At 40.0% G+C, this 18,827-nt stretch overlaps 1 protein-coding gene across 1 annotated transcript in view; it reads left to right on the top strand.

Moving 5' to 3' along the window:
• Positions 1 to 18,827, top strand: part of myo10 (myosin X) — a 106,759-nt gene that overhangs the window by 43,247 nt on the left and 44,685 nt on the right. The window contains exons 4-8 of the mRNA XM_032564368.1: positions 5,401 to 5,588; positions 17,704 to 17,838; positions 17,927 to 18,051; positions 18,417 to 18,430; positions 18,691 to 18,775. Of these exons, the coding sequence (XP_032420259.1) occupies positions 5,401 to 5,588; positions 17,704 to 17,838; positions 17,927 to 18,051; positions 18,417 to 18,430; positions 18,691 to 18,775 (547 nt within the window). The remainder of the gene's footprint in view (positions 1 to 5,400; positions 5,589 to 17,703; positions 17,839 to 17,926; positions 18,052 to 18,416; positions 18,431 to 18,690; positions 18,776 to 18,827) is intronic.

Below are 18,827 nucleotides of genomic sequence, written 5' to 3'. Positions count from 1 at the left end.
TTTTTAATGTTTTTACATTCTACATGCTTTTTTTCTACATTGCAGAACTTAGTTTCATCTGTGCAGCAGCTCATGTGGTGAAATGAGTTTAACTTCGTTTTCACATTTGTAAAGTCACTTTGTGGTCCAGTTTGAAAACAAAAACAGAATTTGAATGTGTTGCCGTTCAGTAAACGTGTTTTATGATCTGCTGAAAGGTTCATGTTGTCAGGAAACCTGTGAAAACCAGAAGAGATCCATTCATTCCCCCGGAGCAGCCGGCCTGTCACGTCCGTCAGCATCGACAGTGAAACCAGGCGGCGCATCGAGAGCGCTTCAAATGTAGCAACTGTAGGAATGTCTGCGGTAACTTCACCGTGTTCATCATGAAGCCCCCGTCCGTTTTGTCTTTTTGTCAGTCAGGTTTTCCTTCTCCATCTGGTCTCCATTTCCCTCTCTGGCTCTCAGGCAGATCTGATGTTTAATGAATCTGCAGCTCCGCCACCATCAGCAGCGACTGACGCCTCTCTGTAAACACAGAGCTGCTCTACGGTCACCTCCATTAATCTGATCCCTTATGAAAAGGGCAGCCAGTGTTTCGCCTGACCGCATCTCTCCATTTATCAGTGTCACTGCTGGATTAAACATAAAACACGAAACTGAGATTTTTCTTAGTAAAACATTGTTCAAATACCAGAGACTTAACCGAGTTTGACAAGCTGGATGAAAGGGAGGAGAAATTTAAGATTCAGCCTCCATCAGCATTAATCAGCATCACAGAAACAAACCATAAGATCTGCAGCTGAAATGTTTCACTGCAGCCATCATCAGGTTTAATTAACTCGGCAGCCATTTTAGATCTAGTGTTTGGAGTTCGTAAGGAATGTCCAGATCAAATTTTGTTTTTTGACTAGGAAATGATCAAATTTAGACTTCCAAGAACAAAAAATGAAATGCATTATTAGAATAACCAACTTAAATGCAGATTATAAAGAACATAACATAATGAGATGATAAATATTACAAGTAAATTGTTTGTAAAAGTGACAAGAAAGACATGTTTGCAAACAAGCCTTTAAAACCAGCTCAGTTTTAAACTTTAGATTAATTTGTGGATGAAACTTATGAAGTTGTTCAGACTTGAAAATACAAACTTCAAAAAATTCCCAGTGTTTATGTTTCTGGAGGCGGGACGGTGGCCCGTTCCACTAAAACCGTCTCAACTGTCAGAAACACGTCAAACTTTAACAAGTGGATCTGAAGTTCCTGGTTTTATCTGATGTTCGGCTGAGAGTCTTGGAGCCGTCAGGGGGAAAAGTTTCGGTCCAGTTAAAGTTGCAGTTAATGAGCCTGGAGGTTCTGAGAGGAACCGGTACCAAGTCGGACCCACATCAGGGTCCTACCGTCGGTAACTCATCACGCTAAGGTCAGACCGAAGCTTTCTGCTCTGGCGAACGCTCAGCGTGAACACAGAGGCTTCATGGCTGCATGCTGAACCAAATGTGACTTTCCTGAAATGTTTCCCAGTGGGTTCAGGTTCAGGGAAGCAGATCATTGGATCCGTTTCTCCCTGAAAACGACTCGGATCATCGTTACAGTTAAAGCAACAGAAAATGTTTGACACTTTTCTGCAACATTTAAAAACATGTCACTCTGTCAGGACTGAACGTTGTAACTGCATGGACAGCAGATTCAGATTCACTCTGAAAAAAATGATCCGCTTGTAAAAATCCTTTAACTGACGTTTATAGTTAAGGATCTAATAACAGCCAGTTTGTTTATTCAGCAAACCTTCCTGCAGTTGTAACTTCTATAATGAATCAGTCAGCTTGTATTTTTCTAAATATTGTCAGATTTTTTTTTTTCTCTTTTTGGAAAAACTTCATGGATACTTTAAAAAGCAAAATCACACAATAGAAAACTAAATTGAAACCTTTTTCAGGGTCTGATTTTCCTTCTGGTCATTTCAGTTTTATTTCTCTGAGGCTGTTAAGGAAAGTATTCACATCCGAGTCGGGGAGCAGGTGTGAAGTGAGATTGATTCATAAAAACCAGCAAAGCTGCTGCTGTTTGCTGGTATCAACGTGCATCACTGTTTGATTGGGTAACTTGTCAAAAGTTGAGTTTTCTGTCTGCCTGTGGATATTAATGCATAATTTATTCATCATGGAATATAATCCTGTGGACACCAAGCTTTGATTTTAAACCTGCATTTAACTTTTATCATTTCAGTCAAACTGTGAATCGGATCCAGGCTGAAAGCATCCAGAATGTAAACAAACACCAACCATGATGGCGTCTAATTACCAGATATTTCTTTGTGTGTTTTTTGCTAATTACTACCAAAAAGGATTTGAAATCCTGAAAAACATTTGCTCAAATATTTGCTCAAAGACTCCGCCCTCAGAGCCCAACTGCCACCTGTTTCTACTTCCTGCAGAGGAAACTCGTCTCGGCTTTGTCCCTTTAACTCTGTCACCTGAGACGCCGCGCTGTGTTTGCATGCAGCTCTGCCTGAGTTATGATCCATTATGCGTCGGTTTAGACCTCCCCCCGCTGTCCGGGCCCTGAGTTTGTCATGTAAATACGTCAGCTCAACGTTCCTTCCAGTGGATTTGCATCTGGGCTGAATGTAGGTCAGTCGGCCACGATGGAGGCGTTCCACCTCAGAGCAGAGCCGGACGAATTCTGGCTTCATGTTCACTCATAAATAGTTTTCATTTCAAAACCAGGAAATAAAAGGGCATAAAAATTACACTCACCTGCTGTTTTACACAGCATGTATGAAACTATGTGTTTATGGATTTTTTTGATTTGCTGTGAAAGGAATGAAGCAAAAAATGTTTTATTATGTTCAGCTTCTCTATTTCAGACTATTACAGCAATGTTAGTGTGAGATGGTAGACTGATAAATACATTTATATAAAAATATAACCCAACATAAATGAGTAACACAGGTGAAGTTTAGACTGCTTTGTTTCTCATGTTCTTTATAAAACAGACCAGGATGGTGACAGCCTCAAAATAATAGTCTGAAAGTTCATGGCAACATTGTTTTCCTTCTGCAATCAAATCAAAAATTTTCTTGTAGTTTTCTCATACAGTTTAATTAAGTAATCCTTAGAGAAAGAAAAAATGTTCATAATTGTGTGACAAGTTCAACTAACATTTAAATACTGAAGATGTGACGTTCGCTCAGTCTAAGTGGCAAAGCTTGAAATGCTGTTTTATAATAAGAGGTAAAAACAAACTGTATTCAGGTAAAACTCAGGCTTGCTACAGAAACATTAGTTTATTAAACCAAACAAGAAGGAGAATAAAACTGATGCAGCTGCAGAAAAACGTAGAACATCAGTAGATAGAATCTGCTTTGTAGATGAGATCTATTTGCTCCGGCAGAGTTTCAGCGTGTTGTTATCTGTCAGGATGAAATATGGTCACAATGTCTGAATCAGGGATTAATATCTAAGAAATGTTTTGAGTTAAGGGACCAAATTTTAGGAGTTAGCAACCAGCAGCTGCAATTAGCAACAGAGCCAGATGATCTAGACTGTGACCACCAGGTGAGATTCTTTTATTTCCCATAGGAATTTATCAGATTCACAAGCCTAAGGAAGTTAAAAAACCCACAGTCAGTGGAAACATTCACCTGAAACTTCATTTTTATTTTTGAAAGAAGGTTGAGTTTGCAGCAGTTTCTTTTTTCTTAGCTCCTCCTCCTTCCTACTTGTGTTTCTCTGGAAGGTTTCCTCCACCGTGCCTCAGCAGCAGCAGATCCATTCATCCTGCGTCTGCTGGCGGGTTTTTCTGCAGCTCCTGCTGGTGCCTCACCAGTTGGAGCTGTGGGCGCTGTGGGTGGATGCTTGCAGAGTTTAGTCTGTATCTGTAAAACAGGCACCAGGCAGAAAGAAGCTGCTGCTTCTGTCCTGAGGAAACCTTGAAGTGTTTCCAGTCGGTTCTTCCTGGAACAGTTTGCGCCATAAAAAACAGAACAAAGCGGTTTGATCTTACAGGAGGACTCAGGAAGCTGAAGGAATGCTCTCTGAAGGTCTGACTCCCTGAAAGGAATGAAATATTAATACTGAGCAGAAAACCTCTGTCTCTGGGGGTGTAAGCCAACGCTGCAGAGTGAAGAAGCTAACAGCCAGTCTGTCTGAATCTGTTTGTCTCTTTGTGTCTCAGACGGTTTCAGGTCTCAGAACGTCGAACTGTTTGACCTCAGAGAACTTGGATGATCTCCAGATCAAAATCTCCCACCTGCTCTTCCTACATAATGCGTTTCTTTTTCTTCTTCTTCTTCTCCTTGAGGCATTGATTGATTCTCCCTGCCTTAATCTGTTGTTATGGGAACAGTGTGCACTTACTGCTGTAATGAGATTTTCACTTTCAGTCCAGGTTGCATCATAGAAAACATCCTAGATCTGATCAGAACAGAACCTGGTGAAATGTTAACAATAACAGGATAAAAACACTGTTTACTTGGAGAAAACTCACCAGGTTCATTCTAGTTAAACAGTTTATATCTGTGTTTTTATTATAAATGTGTTCAAAACATTTGTGATATTCTGCTAATGTAAAAAATGTTTAGAGTCCCTGGAAGGTGAGCCTCCACCTCCGGGGTTTAACTCCATCCATCATCCAACTTTACCAGCTTCTCTTTCCCTGCTGAAGAGAAGCAATAAATGAATTTCAGACTCAGGTTTCCACTGCAGAAACGTCTCCCTCATGTTTTCTGCCAGATTTCCTCTGTTTTTAGTGTCTGACCCGACCTGAGCAGCGTCTTCCACATGTCTGACGTTTCTATTCTTAGCACTCTGTCATTCAGACCAGATTATGGAGTGGACAGCTCATGCTTGTCCTTCCTGCTGCTGTTTTCCTCTGATGTCCTCCTAGAAATAAGCAAAGTCTTCTCAGAACAGCTGCTTCTGGTTGGGTTGGTTCTGCTGCTGCAGCGTTTCAGAGCATTATCCAGCCGTTTTCTCCCAGATGCATGCAGATGTTTGCTTTCTTTTATACCTCTTAGTCACCACCGCAGCACCGAAGCTGCAGCCAAGACATATTTTGGCTTCACAAGCTTCTATTTCAGCAGTTTGGTTAGTTTTTCTTTGAACTCTGAAATGTGACGCTGGTTTGGAGCAATCTGCTGCTGCAGAGGTTTGGGAAAAAAAGAAAAGCTAAAGGTCACAAACGTCTGAATGTTGGTCGCTCAGGCTTTGTGCAGAACCTCAGAGTTTCTAGCTTTCTGTTTTCATATGCTGGGAAATAATGGGACAATCCTTCCTCCATCTTCACAGTAACATAAACATTTTTTAAGACTTTTGTAACTTTAAACCCTTGAACATTTTCACACCATGATTTCCAGTCGTTCCTCAGCTGCATGTTGCCTGTCTTCACCGTTCCTCTCTCCTTGCGGCTCCTCAGACGTACATCGGCTCCATCCTGGCCGCGGTGAACCCGTACCAGCCGCTGCCCGGCCTGTACGACCGGCCCACCATCGAGCTCTACAGCCGCCACCACCTCGGCGAAATCTCTCCACACATCTTCGCCGTGGCCAACGACTGCTACCGCTCGCTGTGGAGGAGGCAGCAGAACCAGTGCGTCCTGATCAGGTGGGTCATCCCGGTCTTTTTCCACTGAATCACCGATACTCAGAAAAACAAATACATAAAAGCTGAGAATCGCTCTGGATTGTTTAATTGGAACCTTAATCAAACTGTCACATAAAGACAGTTGCAAAGTCGGCCTGATGTCTCAGCATCAGAGAAACTCATCTCTGAGTTTCTTCTGTCACATTGATTACTGCAACAGCGTGTTCAGGTCTGCCTAAAAAATCCAGAGCGCTGCTGCCGACGTTCTGACTAAAACCAGCACATCACCCAGTTCTTCACTGACAGAATAGACCTTAAACTACTGCTGGTAGTTTATGAATCACTGAACGGATTAAAGATCTGCTGCTGGTGGAGCAAAACTTAAAGAAAACTGCAAAACAGCCGAAACACTGAGTTCCTGTAAGTCGAGGCTAAAAACCCACCTGGTCAGAGCTGCTTTTGATTAGCAGTAACTTTAGCACTGATCAATATATTTGACATTTATGATGCTTTATGGCATCCGACCTGCCTTGTTTAACGTAAACGTAAATAAACGTAACTTGATCTGAATGAGGATAAATCTGCTAAGTTTTAGTAAAATTGCCCCTTCAGATTTTTTTTTTAACAGAAATAAAACTTTTCTCCACCAAACCTCACCTGGCATCTCTAACAGCTAATACTTGTTCCCTGGCAGCTCGCTCTCAGGCCAGCTGTGTGGTCTCTTCTACGCCAACTTTCAGTAAAAGCTGCAAACAGCTGTAATTTTCCCAAAATACGTATGATTATATAAAAGTGTGCATAAAAGCAGCCTGTGGCGTCGTAAGCCTGTCCCTCCACCAGACGTTTGTCCGTTTGGTGGGAGGAAGTCGATGCGTCGGCTGTGGGTGACTGCAGATGATTTATTTCGGCTTGTTTAGGCGGGTAAGTCGTGTTATTGTCGGTCATTTTGGCTGGAACTGAAACGCTGGAGACGGTCGGTGAGTCTCAGCCTTTTGCTCGAGGCGAAAGTCCAGCAGTTTTCTGACAATTAGCCGCCGTTGAGTTGAAAGCCGGCCGTTTCATCGGATAATCAGACACATGTGGCACTTTTAAAATCAACCTAAACACGTTTTACAACCTATAAAGTTAACAGCTGCTTCAGTTTCTGCTTAACAAATTAATAAAATACTCACACAAAAAGATAGAAAATAACATAAGTTGTAAGTTTGTTGCTCTACAAAATAATACAATAAATTTTAATATTATTAAAAATTCTATTTATTTAATAGATTACACACAAATGGATGTTTGCCTTTATTTCTGTTAATTATGTCTGTTTTACACTTAGTTATTGAAAACAGAACATCAAACTTAGAATATTACAACAAACCAGCAAAAAAACTGTTTAATTACAGAAACGTGATGAAAAGTTAGTTTAATATGTCATAAAAGGTTCTTATTTTCAAAAAGTTCTTTTAATCTGACAAATGAGACTCAACTGGATGTTTAATCTAATTTACTAAATATGATTCCAAAAGTAATTTATGAAAAATAAAAATATTAGCATGTATGTAAATGAGATAAAGTTCTAAAAGAAAAATGAAATAAATAACAACTAACTTCATCATCAAAACATGTAGAAACAAATGCATTTAAAAACTTAAAAACTTTTTTTCACACATAAAATGATCAAAGGAAGTTTTCTAATATGTTTATTACAGAAATAACCATTTGTAGGAAATTATTACCATCACATTTAACCATTTAATGTTTTTAATCGTTTTTAAACATTGAGGTTTATCTTGGACATGAGGAATAGTCTGTGAGGTTTGATTTGACCCGATAAAAGTTAAACCCAGTAGAATTTCTGTCCTGCGTTGCTGAGAGTGAGACGCTCTGAAAGCTGCGTGCCGCCGCATGCAGTCTCTCCTCATGTTCCCTCGGTCGTCTGCTGGTGTCATTTGCCTCCGTCCTTCTGTTAAGGGAGCAGAAAGGCCTTTTGTGTGGCAGGATGTCGGTCAGTGGGAGGAATATGCGCCGTGGCGCGGCAGAGCAGGCGTAAACACAAACATGTCCCACTGCGGCACAAAGCTGCGTTTCTGTCTGCAGATCTGCTTTGTGTTCCTTCACATCTCACTGATTCCTCTGACTTTTATCGCTACAACAAAGCTTCTGCTTTTCAGGAAGGAAATCATTATTTCCTATGGATTTAACACATTTTAGACTCATTTTAGAGGCCTGGAGTTTATAAAACTATTAGTGTACCACAGAATGACCTGAAGAGGAAGAAAAGAGTTTGGTTGTGTTTTTGTTCCATGACAGCAGAGCGGTGAGGTCGGCCAAGAAGGAGAAACCACAGACCACAGTCGTGACCTTTTACTATAGTTTCAGCTAAAACACAACCTGGTGGTTTACTGTCTGCTAAAACAGAGTAAATGTCACACTGAGCTTTCCAATGCACGGCTGTAAAACTCCTCACCAACCCTTTAGTCCAGTTACTTCAATGTAAAATATGTTTTAAATGTTGCATATTTAAATGTTTTGTACATATAATGTTTCATCTTTGCCCTTTAATAAAAATAAATGTGAAGGAACTGAAGTGGGCCAAAGACGGAGCCCTGGAGAACTCCAGACGCCTGACGAGCTCTCAGAGATTTTATATAAATTACCAATAATAACAAACAGCTGACATCCTCTTCTGGGCAAGAGGTGAACATTAACATATAATTTTGCAAAATCTGATAAATTGAACCATATGTTCTGTAAATAACTTAAACATATCATCTTTAAATGCCTGCTTATGGCATTGATATTTTTGCATATGTAAATATAAGATTAGATTAATTTTCATGGTTGTTTTTAATACTTTGATTTGATGTGGTAGCAAGAATCAAACATGTAAGCAGAAAATTAGATAAATGTGTTTCCAGTTGTGTAGTGGATGTAAATTTATCAGGTCTGTGTTTTTTATCTCTTGTTTCCTTTGACCCAAACTTGTCCTGATAAAACACTCGTCTTTACATGTAGAGCTGTTGGCCAGATTTTCAACTTAATCCTCAACAAAATGTTAAACTAACAGTGGAGATCTGGACCTGTTGAATTCATCCTGATGGGAAGAAACAGAGAAACTTTCTGGAGCTTCAGTTGGTCTGTAAATGACGGATGTGTGAAGCTGAGAATAATTGCAGGGCGGAGCAGAAACCCCCAGAACAGCCTGAGGGTTTCTGCCTGGCAAGGAGGTCCGACCTCTGACTGAATCTGTGGAGGATTTAACTAGGCTGCTCACAGTTAGAGAGCAACATGAGGTTGATGGTTTAAACAGTGATTATAAAACAAAGACACTGAAAGAACAGAGGGAAAACAGCTGTATCGGTGCAGATGCTCCACATGTGGAATTCAAAGTTGTAAAAAACAAACAGAAAACTTAAGTCCTAGTTAAATTCAACACAGGTTTTGTAAAAAACCAACTAAGAAAAACAAAAGAGCTAATTATGTAAATGAACAATTTTTAAATGGAAAGAATAAATGCAAACATAGTTTCCAAAATCAAATAAAAACTACAACAGCAAGCAGTTATGAACGGGTTCCAAGCCCTACAAAAGATTACAAAAAATATAAATATGTAGATAAACAAAATAGATATCTAAAAATAATTATCGGATAATTCCAAACTAATAATTTTCTAAGCAAAGTAATTTATAAAATCTTAAAAAGTAGATGTAAAAAAAAACTAAATAGAAAAAACATAGAAGTATATAAATATATTAGCATAATAAAAAAGGGAATTAAATCATTAAAACAATAAAAGTAACAATCAATAGATAAATTGATTAAGTGCATTTAACTAAAGCAGTAGTTACTGATTGGTGCATAAATGTCGATGTTTACTCTTCTTTACTCTCCGTCTGTCTTACCAAACATCGTTTCCTCCTCAATTCTTGAAAGTCTTTTCGTGTTTTCCAAACAGCTCTGTGGTTCTGGTTGGTTCTGTTGGAGAACATGGCTGCCCTGCTTTAGCGACATGTTGCGTGTTACTGTGCAGCTTGGATCGCGACCTGAACCCTCATGGGTTTGCTGTTGGTTTTATTTTTAACAGTTTCTGTCAGTCTGGCAGTCGTTTTGCCTCAGAGTTCAGAGTTCTGCACAGCTGCTCCAGAACCTGAACCGGTTCCGGTGATCACTGACCCTCAGAAACATGTCTGCTGATGGCGGGCCAGGAAAACCCGGAGCGGACCCCCCATAAAACGAGGAACATGCCGGGTCCCCCCCCTTACACAGAGGAAGAGGAGCTATAAATCTGCAAGCTGGCACTTTCAGCCGAGACAGGAAGCCTTCCCTTCGGATTTAGGGATTGTTGGTAATCAGATCCAGGCGAATGAAACAGGAGCTGGTGTAAAAGAAGAAGAGGAGGAGGAGGATGAAGAAACCAGCTCTCACATGAGACCATCTGCTCATTAAAGCTCATGAATGCCAGTCTGCGTTTCCACTAATGCGGTACCTACCTGCAACCAACCACATTGCTTTAAAGCGCAAGTCCTGGGGAGATTTTATTGCACACTTAAGCAAAAAGCCATCCTCAACACAAAATTTCTTGGAAATCCTTCAAAAATTCGCCAAGCACAGCAAAGGCATTTTTTTCTCGCTAATTGAGCAATAAACAGCAGATTCAGACTCTAAGGTACATTGTTACAGCAGCAGGTCCTGCGTTAGCATCTCTCTGTTGGCTCAGCTGAACAGAACAAAACCGGATGGTTAAGGAAAAGTTCTGCCTCTTTGGTGCAAAAGAGCCTAATTGAACTTTTCCAGACCCAGAACCTTCAGGGGAAACTGTGAGACGCCACATCTGCCAACACAGCGCCTTCACCTCCCAGAGCCTCTGGTGGGTGAACTGGGCTAATCCCCGGAGCCAGGGTCCAACATCTGGCTGAAAGGTTGAACCCAGGACAGCAGCAGCACCCTGAGCGTTTAGGATCAGGGTGCTGGGTCAGCTCCCGTTTGTTTGGGTGTGCTTTAGGGACTGATGTGGGTCCTGCAGGTTTTCCTGGACTGGAGATCGGACCTCCTCATCAAAACAAAAAGTTCATTTAATCTCTGTTTTACCAGCTGTCAACACCAGAACAACTGGGGAACTTTCATGCAAACTAAGCTTCGGTTTTAGACTGAGAGAGGAAGATATTCAAACTTATTATCTTTTAACATACATCCTTTTTTATAACTTCCCTCTAAATTGTCTATTTGGTGCTGGAATGTTTTCTAAATTAAGGAATATTTCTCCTACAACAATATTTACCGTTGCTTTTGTCACATTTAAATTCATACACTATTCAGGAGTCAGTTTGATAGAAGCATTTTAAACTCAGCTTTACTTCCTGTTTGGCCTCCAGTATTTTAAAAACTTTAAAAACTAAGTTTGGCGGTAAGACGGCGTTTTGACAGGCCTGGTTCTGTTCATCCTCTGGTTTCAGCTCAAAAGTTCATGAAAAACGGAGAAATCAGATATTCAGTTGGGAAAGTCTCAAGCAAATCCACGCACATTAAAAAGTTAACAGAAATAAACCCAAGTGATATCTGCTGTAGTTCTGACTTTAAGAGTCCAAGGCTTGTCAACAAACCTGGTCTCAAAATCCAATATGGCTGCCAGACGTACAAAACACAACAGAAAACTTTTTATCTACAGTTTTGCTTTTTCACACTGAATCGTCCTAATCCAATCCCACACAAACTGTACAACGACAAAACATTATTCTGTTTAATTACGTGAAATACAGAAGAAATGCTTTATTAGCTTGTTTTGCTAGTTAGCCTTTTCAGTGAGAACAACGATTAGCTAATCCCAAATGGTTTCCATCTCCTGTTGGAAATATTTAAGTTAGGTTGGACACTTATTTAGAAACAACCTAAACAGACTGTGGCCATCCTTTGAATAAAATAGCTAACGTGTTCCCTCAGTAAATACTTTGACACTGAAGAGTGGTGTGGCAGTGTGCAGCTGATCAGAAAAGATTGTTTTTGAGTCGGTCAGTTTCGCTCACCAGCTGATTTCTTGGAGAATCCTCCAACTCTATTTATTAGCATGTGTTTGTGCAAAGTCTGTAGAAAAACAACAACTTTACTCAGAAATAACACTTTAAACACGGAGCAACACAGGAACTTTATCACTTCACTTGAAAAGTGACATCCTGTTCTTTATTGCCCAGAAATTGTATTTCCTGCTGGGTTTGAGATCGTCAGAACCGAGTTCAGACCCGTTCCGTCTAAATGAATCATCAGCAGGAATCTCCCTGAGTGAAGACGTAAGCTCAGTTTTGCTAAAGCTCTTTGCAAAACGTTCTTAAGATTAAAACGACATGGATGAAACTCAATCTGCGCTGACATATGTACGCCGGATATGCAAACTGTAAGGGATAATTCCACACCATGTGTTCATTGTTGCTAATTATTTGAAAACACAGACAGCCGGACCTCCGCAGGGTTCATTAAATCCTCCAACAGGCTTTGGTTACAGCCTGTTGGAAAGCATCAGGATTTATTTATTTTTAATAAGAGAAACATCCTGGATCCTCATTTTAATAAGATCTAAGCTGACAGCCTCCAGTGCAGAGCTGCATGGCTGTTAGCCTGCACAGTCATCAGATCCAGACCCGGCACTTTGTCCCTGACCTCTTGACCCCAGAGGTGGAGCGTGAGGTCAACGCAATAGTCTCGATCCTGGTTAATTAGTCAGGCATCTGGGGTCAGGAAAGCCCAGCAGCGAAGCTCTGTGAAAACATGCCTGAGAGCTTTCCTCTGGGGATCTGCTGAGATTCTGTTCTGCCTCGTTTCCACTGGGAGTCACAAGTTAACTGTGACTAAAGGAAGGAATGGACCAGAACAAAGGAGGCCGTACGGCGTTCAAAAAAACGTCCCACCGTGTTGGTTTTAGGTGCAACATGAGACGGACGGAGCATTTTTAATGCATTCATAACTTCTTAAAGCAAGTTTGACCTCATAGTAAGAATAAAGTTTTTATGCTGCAGAGTCCTTGTTGTTTTAAAGACAGTTGTGAAAGTTCACTTTCTACAAGAAGTTGCTCAACATTCATTTCCATAATCTAATTACGTCGGTAGGGCAGCAGTTATACATTCTGAGCCAAATCCAAACTCCCAGGTTATTAAAAAAGGTTTAATAAGATAGAAGCTTCCATAAAGGCCTTAAACTCTGTCATGCTTTATGATCCATCACAACAATAATAGCTTTAGTGTCTTTTACTTGGAATCTAATTTATATCTGATTCACTTTTCGTTGCTCACATAAAGGTTGCATTAATAATGCAGACTCAGAAAGTGAACTTCTCAAATGTTTATTTTTTTATTATTTCTCTGAATTGTTTGGAATGAAGTTCAGCTGCTGTCAGACACTGAATGCTACACAGCATTAAGAGGAAAGCTGTGTGTAAAACGTTGAATTATTCTGTACCAGAAAGTCTCCACTGAACTGCCTAATCAGGATTTGCAGAAAATATTTATATTTGAAAAAAATTACTGTTATTCTACAACTGAAAGAAGTGAAATTTAAACAAAAATGGGACAAATTGATCACTTGTAAAATATCAATAATTGTTGTAGATTAAATTGTTTTCTCTCATATAAAAGAACTGGCTGCTGTCAGCAAAGTTTAATTGTGTATTTCATTTTATTTCATGTTTTGTTTTTTAATAAAGATTGTTGTTTTGATTTATTTTTATACCAATATGTTTTCGGAAATTAGGCAATAAATACAGGTAATTGGCCAACATTAGCTCTTCACTGTGAAGAGCTAATTATTATTTCCTATTTTATTCAGAAGCAAATAAAAAGATTCAACAACCTAAATGACTTCCTGTTGAATCAAACTTTATACCAGAGTGAAGTCAAACCAGGCGTTTTGTTTCTGTGGCGTTTTGGAAGCTGCTGTTGGGTTGCTAATGGTTGGGAAGGTAAGCGAAGGCCTGTTGTGAAGGTCTTTGTGAGCTGAATGGAGCTTGTTGTGGGACAGGAAGCCAGCTGAGGTTCAGCCTCTTCCACTCTTTGGGTCTTGGCTCTGTGTGTAAACAGTTTCTGTTTGTGTTTTGTTGCCTGCGTCTCAGCAACCAGGAAGTTGCTCCCTAAATCCGAACAGAGGGTCGGATGCCGTCCGCCTCCCGCAGAGGGGCAAAGTGGGTTTTAGCTGTGCATGCAAGAAGTAATTTAATCTTAATCTTCTTTGTTGCCTAACAAGCTGGTGTTTTATCTCAGTAAGATCATTTCACTGTTTTCTTGTAAAACACTTTTCTTTCCCTGAGCAGACGGTCGAATAACACCGCTCTCACTTTCAGTCACGACTCGACTCACTTTCTGAGAAACTCTTTCAGTGGACTCAGTCTGCAGCTCTGTGTTTGTACAAAGAGTCTGGGTGAGGTCCAGAGCTGTGCAGGCACTTTGTCCAACATGCTGTTTGGTGGGTCTAAAGGCTCCCTCCTTCCTGCCGGTGGGGGGTTTCTACCTTGGGTGGCAACATCGTGTGGCGGTCCAGTGAACGGCACAAAGACCGCCTGCTGTTTAGATGGATCTGAGTGTGTGTGTGTGTGTGTGTGGGGTGTGTGTGTGTGTGTGTTCACCGCCAGAAGCCCTTTAAATGAGTTACCTTTAAGGACCTCTGTTACAGCCGACGTCCCAATAGTCTAAACTATTTACAAAAAACTAAACATGTGAGAAAACGTCAAACACTGTAAAAAAAAAAAATCCAAGTAATTTGGGTCATGTAGCATTGATTGAAAGTCACAAATCAATTTCATATTTTCCTCTAATTTCTTGTTTTTGAGACAAACTGCACAAGAAAAACTGAGAAATCATCCAATGTCCAAAGGAAAACTCTGAAAACATCCAGAAATCTCAGGGATTAAGATCACTTTAAAGTAAAGTCGCCGGTCAGAGATGCATTTCCAAGTATTTAAAAACAACTAATTTTCTAGCATAATAATTTACTGAATAGATTTTTTAACAAAAAAAAGCTTTAAAAGTGACGTTAGTGCGACGGTTGTAGCTGTCGGGACGTTTCTGTGGGTCTTCCTGCTGCTTGGTGACCTAAAGCCTGAATGCCTGCGTGTTTCCAAACCTCCGTCTCTGCTGTCATAACATCCCACCTCGCCTCAGCTGCAGCCAGAAACCCTGAGTGTTTACTTCATCCTCGGTCCTGTTCTCCATCAGGACCGTAACCTTTTCCTGATCCACAGCTTACAGGTGAAAGTTCAGCTTCATTTTTAAACCTAAAGTCATGAATGATTGCTCAGAGGCCGTCAGGTATGAGCGTTCGCTGCGACTCAGCTGGAGTTGTTTGCTTGGCTGCTGCAGTTCTGTCTGTTCCTGCTCCACAAGGCTGTTAGAAATGTCTGCTCTGCTTTATCTGAACCCATTTTGTCTCCTGTAGGAACGAGGCGTCATGGAGTGTAATAACACCAGTTAACCCAAGGCACATGTTGGAACTGTGACAACATGCAAACGCCTCAACATGCAGATTACAGCAGTTTTCACCACTTTAGTAGGGAATACTTCTCTACTGGCTGGATCTAACCATTACACGTTATTCAGACGTAATGATAAAGTATAATTTCACATCTTTTTAACATCTTCAGATCCCTCAGTCCTTTTAGACTTTTTTTTTCTGCTGGAGCTAGCCCAATTTTTATTGATATGACTCCTTTGAACACAAAACAATTAAATCATAAATCAGTTTTAAAAAAGGCTCATATTCACAGAGGAAGATTGCAGAACATTCAGGAGAGAAAATGTCATCAAAACAAACGTGAGCATCTTAAACCGTTACCGTCGGTTTTTAGAAAAGATCGATGGAGCCGCCAAAAAGTTTTTACACTTGCTTGAGATGGTTCATGGCTTTTCCCAAAAGCAGATAACTCACTAAAGGGGAGTAAGAATAAATTTTAATGTAGCGAATGCTTCCATCCACCAGTGGGGCTGTGCCTTACCAGAGGCACAAAACTCTGAAAACTGAAATTTCAGGCCTCCAATTCCAGTTCTCAGTTTTTCTGAGATGTTTCCTTGCTAGTCTGCAAACTTTACTTCCTGTTTATTACAGCTACATGTAGCATTAACATAAACAAAGTGCTTAAGCTGCTAATCGCACTTTGAGAATTTAGTTTAATTGGGTCCAAACTTGTAGATGGAAACAACCCAACTTTCTTTCTTTTTTTGCGACATTTTAAAAGTTTACTCAGAATTTGCAAAACAACTGGATGGAAATGAAGCTAGTGACTGTTAGCTTCTTCTAGCTACACACATAAACACAGCTGAGTATCATCAGCATAGCAGTGAAACACTATTTACTGTTTGTTATATTTTATAGAGAAACTATAGAAATAGAGGGATTAAAACTGGACTAAAGGTCTGTACATGTTAAATATTTTTTGGATATTGAGTTTCTTACGTTCTTTTTTCTGCAGCTTTCCCTCCTTACTGACACCTTTAAAGTTCCCACTTTATCTTTTATAAGGATCTACCCAACCATTATCCAGACGGGCAGAGTCAGATAAGTCACACTTACTGTAAAAAGATGTTTACAAACCTGAAGGCAGCACTCATTTGAACGTAGCTTTAATTTAAAGTCAGCGGCTTAAAGACAGAATTTCTCTCAATAAAGAAGATGAAGGAATAAACATTTAGTCCTTCAGTCCGCCTGGTTGTGCCACTGAGAGCTCAGGTTAGGCGGTTTGTTCATCCATGGCGCTCTGGAGTCTTGCAGCATCGGAGAAGTCGTCACTTCATCTTCTCTGGTGGGAGATTCTCTCCTTACTCAGAGTTTCAATGTTCCTGCTTTGTTTTAAATGAAAAGCAGGTTTGTGTTTTATAAGAACAGAACGAAGACAGCCAGCAGGCGGCGTCATGTCTTGGTCGTGGAACTGACTTGTGTCCGCTCAGTAAGTGATTAACTGGGAGTGACACGCTGCACCAGTGATTACAGACCAGTCCAACGTGTCTGACTGGATGGTTGGACATGCAGAATCATAGTAATCAACGCAGTGAAAGGAGAGTAGCTGTTTTAAGTGCCAGCTTAGTGTAACCCGCAGTTTATGGCTTTTGTTTGTGTTTCAGCCTGAAATGGTGATGAATATATCTGATTTTTGTCCTTTTAACTGTTGCAATACAAAAACAAGTTTCATTTCTGTAAGTTTTATTGCAGCTCTTAGAATCCAAAGAAACATTTTGGGTCTCAGCAGCAAAATGAAGCTAATTTAGAGCCGCAACTGCACCATAAAAAGACTGAAGAGTTGCTGAATCCTGCATTCAGTATCTACATTTAATTTGTAATTTTAGCCAAAGTTATTAAGAGTGATTATTGAAGGTCCAAAGAGTTCCTTACCCTGGTCCAGACCGGTGCTCCTTCAGGCTTTGCTTTTGATTTTGGCTGTTTTTATTCATTTTACTCCATATCTCAGTGAACTTTGTGTGTTCAGACTAACGGTGAAGGAGACAAGTTGAGGCCCAAAGAAGGACAGAGGATTTAAAGGCCTCAAAATGAATCCAGCAGATGAGAAGTGCCTGAGAGCCATGTCAGGAAGAAATGAGCAAAGTCTTAATTTCCTATTTAATCATTAACTGCTTCCAGATTTTCTGATTTTTGGGAATCAAAAAATAGATTTTCTGTCTGGTGAAGTAACAACTTGTGTTTGTGTAACTTTATTTAACTTTTTTTTCTTGCCAAATAAAATTGACAGGCAGATTCTGATATCTTCTGATGGTGATAAATGTAAACAAGTATCAGTAAATATGATGGATGATGCCAGGTGGGAAGCATTATGGCGCCACCTGGAGGCTGGTAATGGAACAGATAAAGATTTTTATAAAAGTTATTTAAAAAATCAAATTGGACCACATTAGATTTTATTCAATTTCAGAGTTGTGCTTTATGAACATATATATATGTTTGTATCATTTTTTGTATTTTTTATAGCGGCCTGCAGTGCTTCTATACAGTGATGGTTTTTACTAATAACTTTTCCACCTGAGATAAAAGAAAATAAGCAATGACCCAGGAAACAAAACACAAATCCCCTGGAGCTGACCTGAAATTATGCTTTTTTTTATTGCCATTCTAGTTTTATAGCTATAAACTGTAAATATATATTTTTTTGTTCTTTTGTCCCCAGTGGAGAAAGTGGAGCTGGTAAAACCGAAAGCACCAAGCTGATTTTGAGGTTTCTGTCCGCCATGAGCCAACACTCGCTGGAGGTTTCCTGCAGAGACAAAACGTCGCACGTGGAGGAGGCGCTGCTGGAGAGCAGGTCGTTATCCCGGCTAACGCTAACTCTCCCTGCTTCCCACCTCACTTCACCTTCTGCCTGATGGTTTAACGACTCGTTCTCTCTTCAGCCCCATCATGGAGGCCTTCGGAAACGCCAAGACCGTCTACAACAACAACTCGAGCCGCTTCGGGAAGTTCGTCCAGCTGCACTTCAATCAGAAGGGAAACATCCAGGGAGGAAGAATTGTTGACTGTATCCTTTCAAACACACTCAGGGTTAGATGGACAGAAACTCATTTCCTCTTTTTATACCTGGAAAAGGTTTTGGAGAAATTAAAGTAGGAAGAGGTTAAAGTCGGAAAAGGCTTCCTCCAGATATCTGTTGAAAGTGAAATAGCTTTTAGATTTGTTAAAATCAGTTTTTAATATTTGTAAGCCTTAGTTTTATGGTTTGCAGCCAGATTATTTATGACTGATAGATGGTTAGTATTATGTGCTGGACTGCTGAGGTGTTATTGTCTTTGTCTGTGGATTCATTTCTGACATTTTGATGAATTTTGTAACTCTGCTGAGATATTTGACTGTTTTGTACCTTAACTGATTCTTTTCTGATGAAAGATCTGCTAGAGAAAGTAAGTGCTTATGATTCTTCCAAGTCTCAACTTCTGCTAAAGTGTAGCACTGATGTTTAAGTCTTCATGGTCTGAAAGCTGATTAAAGCAACAGCCGGAGCTCAAGTGATGTTAAACGTTAAAACTTAGACTAAGAAAGTATCACAAAAACTTTGGGAAAACTTCTCATTTGTCTGGAAATCTTAGTCATCTCTGCAAAAAGTTTTGACTTTACAAACATAAATGATGATAATATTCTGACCAGTATTTATCCTCTTCAGAATCGAGTTGTTCGGCAGAACCCAGGAGAGAGAAACTATCACATCTTTTACGCCATATTAGCAGGAGCCAACAACCAGCAAAGAGGTGAGATAAGAAAAGAAAAGACATTTATTTGAAAACAGTTTCTTTGGGTTTT

Source organism: Xiphophorus hellerii, chromosome 6 (genome assembly GCF_003331165.1).
Source record: "Xiphophorus hellerii strain 12219 chromosome 6, Xiphophorus_hellerii-4.1, whole genome shotgun sequence".
NCBI classification, from domain to species: Eukaryota; Metazoa; Chordata; class Actinopteri; order Cyprinodontiformes; family Poeciliidae; genus Xiphophorus; species Xiphophorus hellerii.
The sequence above is the reverse complement of the archived record's forward strand: the minus strand, read 5'-3'. Positions and strand labels throughout refer to the sequence as shown.